Raw genomic sequence first — 5,720 nt, 5'->3', positions numbered from 1 at the left:
TTCTAGGAGAGCCCTGCCCCACCAGGGAGGAGCAGACAGGGGCAGTGGGAACCATGCCTAGAGGGGTGGTCCATCTCCATCACTATCTCCTCAGCCTGCCGGATATAGACTGTGATTGACAGCACTTGCTCCATTGACCTGCAGTTCAACAGTAAATATTTCATAATCCTCCCTGTGCTTCATATCCATTCTGACCTGTTTATTCTTTCATTAGGGATCCATACTGTGGTTTGCACCACAAAGTAAATGATCTATGATTTATGTATGTATTAATTGCTAGAAAATAAAAGGGAATGGTGTCAGGGAGGATTCTTGTGTGGTCTTCCATCAATTCATAATTGAACCTAAACAGAAGCTTGTCTGAATCCACTGTTCACTGGAGGTATTTCACTGCTGGCTATTATTGACATTTAATTTCAGATATCACTTTGGAGTTTTTTTGTTTCAGCAGAGACAAAAAAAAAAATCGTTAGATCATCGAATGTTCATAAAAATAAAATATAAAGGCTATTACAAAGTTATTACAGAAATTAGGACTGGAATAAAATTCAACCGATCCAATAGAAAGCACAACAACCTGCACACAGGGTGTTGTCGGTCTGAGAAACAGCCATTGCACCTGTCAAAATCAATCCTCCAATCATCGCGTCGGAGTGGGTGGTGGTTTTCACTCAGGAGGCGTGGTTACATACACATTTCCCAATAACATTTGGAGACAATGGGGAAAGGAGGGGGTAATGACCCACCGTTGGGGCGGGGCCATTAAGACAGCGTTATATTTTAGGTGGCTGCTAGGTAGCATCCATACTAGAGCCAAAAGCAGAGGGGTCCGACCGGATAGAGAGAGACCTACAGGGGAGCAGACAGGAGGTTTAAACCTGTCATCGTTACCAGCACTACCATCACCCTCAACCAACCAAAAATTATATCAATTTGTTTAATTCTGAGACGTTTCTAGTGACAACGGACCAACACGGAGCCAAACGAGGAAGACGGAAAACGACCCTCACTAACTTCTGCAATCATGATGTCAATGAACAGCAAACAACCTTTCAGTATGCATCCCATACTGCACGAGCCGAAATACACGCCTCTGCAATCGAGCTCCGAGGCCATACGGAGGGCATGCATGCCCACTCACTCGGTGAGTTACCATCACATTCAAATTATGCAATTATCAAGAATGAAAGGTATAGCCTTAATTCAAGTTTAAAGTTTTAATGTCACGGGCACAAGTACAGTGAAATGCCTTTCTTGCTAGCTCTAAACCCAACAATGCAGTAATCAATATAAATTGTAGGGGAGAATGGGACATTGGGTGAAGCAACTCGCTAAATGCTTTGTAATTACACGAAAATCTAGTATTGTCAATATCGTATTGTCAATATCATGTATTCAGTCAGTCTCTCATGTCAAATTCGTCTCATTCCATGGTGCAGAGATATTATTGAAGATCATTTTTAACGAATAATCAAATGTGATGGTGCAGTGGATGATTTGGGCATATGAATAGTTGGTATTATAGTCACGTATTGGTACATTAAATTAACTTAACAGTTTGATATTGTGGATGATCAATTACTTATTGTGGATAATGTCATTTATAATCTTTCCACAAAATGTAAACATTTCAAACCTCGTGGGTAATGCATTTCCATTTAAAAAACATTATCCAAAGTTATCCTAAACTCTGAGTGGTGCCTGTTTGGGCAGCATTAATAACCTGTCTCCTCTCTGTTTCCCCTGCTCCTCTCCATCACATAGCTGCAGGGCAACATCTTCGCCGGCTTTGATGAGACTTTACTGCAGAGGGCAGAAGCGCTGGCGGCGGTTGATATCGCAAAGAGCCACCCTTACAAGCCAGACGCGACCTACCACACCATGACCACCATGACCAGCATGACCTGTACCCCCACCTCGTCCTCGGCCCACCTCCACCACCCATCCGTGCTCACCTCGCACCACCACCACCACCCCCATCACCAGGGCTCTCAGGGCCTGGATGGCGACCTTCTGGACCACCTGACCCCCGGCATGTCCATCTCCCTGGGAGGAATGCCCGGCTCTGACGTCTGCTCCACGGCCTCCCATCCGCACGCCCACATGTCCGCCATCAACCACATGCAGCACCACCATCATCACCAACAGGCCATGAACATGCACCCCCACAGCATGGGCTCGCACACCTCGCTGGGCGGCGGCGGGGACTCAGAGCCAGACCCCAGGGAGCTGGAGTCCTTCGCAGAGCGGTTCAAGCAGAGGCGGATCAAGCTGGGGGTTACGCAGGCGGACGTGGGCTCGGCCCTGGCGAACCTTAAAATCCCCGGGGTTGGTTGCCTCAGTCAGAGCACGATTTGCCGGTTCGAGTCCCTCACCTTGTCTCATAATAACATGGTGGCCCTGAAACCCATTCTGGAAGCGTGGCTGGAGGAGGCAGAGAGGGCGCAGCGGGAGAAAATGACAAAGCCGGAGATTTTCAACGGAGGAGACAAGAAGAGAAAACGTACCTCCATCGCTGCTCCGGAGAAGCGCTCTTTAGAGGCATATTTCGCCGTGCAGCCAAGGCCCTCGTCAGAGAAGATTGCAGCGATAGCCGAGAAACTGGACCTGAAGAAAAACGTGGTCAGGGTGTGGTTTTGCAATCAAAGGCAAAAGCAGAAAAGGATGAAGTTCTCTGCAACACACTAGGCCAAATGCAGAGAAAAACTTTAATCGAATAGACAAATCAGAAACAAATAGGTAAACGGCTAAGGTGGCCAATAGAGGCTGGCAGACAAGATGCGCTTCGCTCCTTTGAATTGGATAAAGACTTGAAAACCAATATCCCCCGGGGCGAAACGTAGGCTATATCTTTTGACATTTAAAACTCAACATATCGACGAATACAATAACAGTGAAATAGGAGATCTAAGTCATCATACTCTTCAGGCGGAAAAGAGAAGTCCAACCCCTTAACTCATGGCAATTATTGTACAAAAAATGGAAATCGAATAATAATTGTTATTATTCTCTTGAGTCAGAATAACTGTTTTATATTTATCATTGTACATTTTTGTGAATACATTGCACCTGTTTGTGTGAAGAGCGCATCTAGTTCGTTATTTAAAAAATAATAATAATCAAATTGTTGTTTGCAGAAGTTAACTGATGCTTAGGGCTTAATGTTGTCATCATTCTGTGTCTCAGAGATGGTTGGCTCTCCGTAACATGGGGGTATAACTGTAATCCATTGCATGGTTTACGCGTAGGGCGTTATGTGTGAATGTATAGTTCTAAAAACCCATCTGAATGCATTGCAATAAGAGAGCATACACACGGGCAAACGCACGTACACGCGGACATACACAGTATACTTATCTGTGTCTACCTCATTACACTAGTGTTGGCACATTCATGGTCATTTTGGACTGTATGAGTATAAAAACACAAAAATAACTAATAGTTTCTTCGATTTTTCGTTTTTTACACGAAGTTATGGTTGAATTAGATGACTCACAGATATGTAGGCTAAACATGGTGTATGTCTGTACTAATTTCACTGCAATGATGCTTTGACAATCAAATTATTTAGAATAATTATGTTGTAAAACTGCCCTTTTATGTCCTCACATGAACACGAAAATATTTGTGTTATTATTATTATTATTATTATTATTATTATTATTATTATTATTATTATTATTATTATTGGGTCATGGATGGATTTATTGGTTACATTGCATTCCCAGAGTTCAATGCACTTTGTAGATATTTTAAACATGAGGAATTGTTGACTTATTTATATTTTCACAATTTTACTTAGTTTGGTTTCTTTTTATTTACCTATTTATTTGAACTTAATTTATTTAAAATACAACGTATATTTGTGAATGTGTGCTTTAATGTGTCTGTGTAAGCGACAGAAACTAAAATAAACCATGCACGTTTTACCTCATCTTCTCCTATAAGTTATTTTGGGGTAAATATATCAACAATCTCCATTCGATGTCTGTTCGTCTGCTAGAATAGAGAGCAGCTGGTGCTTTGAAATGGGAGAACACTCTCGGGGTGGGAGGTTGACGGATCATTTCTAGAGTGGAACCATTTAAATCTGTTTCTGAGTATGGTGGTGGACAGAACTTGATAAAGATTACGTCAATGTCCAAAGCAATTAAGCGTATGAATGATTCCATTCGATATTGATCAATGTTTAATGTATTATGCTCCTTTTTAATTCAAATTTTGTTTATATTGATTTGTTTCAATGAGAAATAACATTTAGAATAAGCCATCATGGGGAGGGAATACAGTCTAGGTTAGGCCTACCAAATTACTTGCCTACGTTACACTTTACCCTAGTACCAATACCAAAATACAAAATCAAACCTTTTGAAAAATGGCGACTATTATTTATCGCACCTCAAATAACTTTGAATGAGACCGAGTCTTGTCATAAACTGTGGCCTTAAGGGTTTAATTAAAAAACAACGTAAGGGCATCAGACCAAATACACTTTGCTTTTATTTATTTACAAACATTAAAACATAATTTAGGTAAATTTAGGTAAAGGTATGACACCATGAAATGTTTTTAAGAGATAAGTTATTCGTTGATGCATATGATTTAGTCACATAATACTTGACTGTATCACTTTGAAGCAAAATTAAATTTACATTTTAGTCATTTAGCAGACGCTCTTATCCAGAGCGATTTACAGTTAGTGAGTGCATACATTTTCATACTGGTCCCCCTTGGGAACCGAACCCACAACCCTGGCGTTGCAAGCGCCATGCTCTACCAACTGAGCTACACGGAATTTAAAGGAAGGCACAGGATTTAAAGACTACTGCAACCATTTGAGTAAATATAATCTGGCTAATAAATAAATAATAAATATCAGCTTCTAGTTAAGCAATAAGGCACGAATGGGTGTGGTATATGGCGAATATACCATGGCTAAGGGCAGTTCTTAAACACGACGCAATGCAGAGTGCCGGGACACAGCTCTTAGCGCTGGTATATTGGCCATAATCACAAACCCCCAAGGTGCCTTATTGCTATTATAAACTGGTTACCAGCGTAATTAGAGCAGTAAAAATAAATGTTTTGTCATACCAGTGCTGTTAGCCAATCGAACCACCCAGTTTATAAATAATTTTTTACACTTCCTTTCCACATAGACAGGTGTGTGTATATAATCCAGTTGTGTCCAAGCTAGTTAAACCGAATGCCGCAGTCCGCTAGGGGCCTGGCCTACATGGTCAGATACGGAAACAGAGACATGACAGACGCTGGCTGACAGAGCTTGTCAGTCCAGAAAATGCCAGGGGTTCCAGGTCTCTCCCTCGTGTTCAGCGGGTGGTTTCAGGCCTGTAAAACTCGTTATTAATGAATAATAAATATCAGCTGTTATGATACTATTGATTTTTGTATGTGTTTATTAAGAAGGAGATCTCCTCTCGCTGAATGGACTGCCGCCTTGTGTTGTCCAACACGCGCCCGGGTCCTCTTCCCTCGGAGCAACTCAATACAACAATTAGACTGTGGAAGTGGTGTGGTGCTATGCTACTGTTAGCAGGACGGAACTTTTTGATATGATACATCAGGAGGGTTGCCACTGAAGACTAAGAAATACAATAAGGAGAATGAGGAAATGTGACAACAGAAATAATGATTCAAAACAAAACAAAAAAATATTGGTAGCCTAATATCTCAAAATACAACAAAATGGATAGTTAAAA

The 5,720-nt window shown here is 41.4% G+C and overlaps 1 protein-coding gene across 1 annotated transcript; it reads left to right on the top strand.

Annotated features, from left to right (window-relative positions):
- Positions 1 to 820: 820 nt before the first annotated feature.
- On the top strand, positions 821 to 3,932 carry LOC121574344 (brain-specific homeobox/POU domain protein 3-like). The gene is made up of 2 exons (XM_041886959.2): positions 821 to 1,144; positions 1,765 to 3,932. Exons 1-2 carry the CDS (start codon positions 1,025 to 1,027, stop codon positions 2,686 to 2,688), a joined length of 1,044 nt encoding a protein of 347 aa, XP_041742893.1. The 5' UTR covers positions 821 to 1,024; the 3' UTR covers positions 2,689 to 3,932.
- Positions 3,933 to 5,720: the final 1,788 nt, after the last annotated feature.

The sequence above is a fragment of the Coregonus clupeaformis genome, chromosome 9 (genome assembly GCF_020615455.1).
Source record: "Coregonus clupeaformis isolate EN_2021a chromosome 9, ASM2061545v1, whole genome shotgun sequence".
NCBI lineage: Eukaryota > Metazoa > Chordata > Actinopteri > Salmoniformes > Salmonidae > Coregonus > Coregonus clupeaformis.
Note: the sequence above shows the minus strand (reverse complement) of the source record. Positions and strands in the feature narration are given on the sequence as shown.

What these genes read in the sequence shown, in the direction of transcription:
- LOC121574344 (XM_041886959.2), top strand. Translation starts at nt 1,025, where the DNA reads ATGATGTCAATGAACAGCAAACAACCTTTCAGTATGCATCCCATACTG. An exon ending in CATGCATGCCCACTCACTCG is followed by an intron (nt 1,145 to 1,764) that starts GTGAGTTACCAT and finishes TCCATCACATAG; the next exon opens with CTGCAGGGCAACATCTTCGC.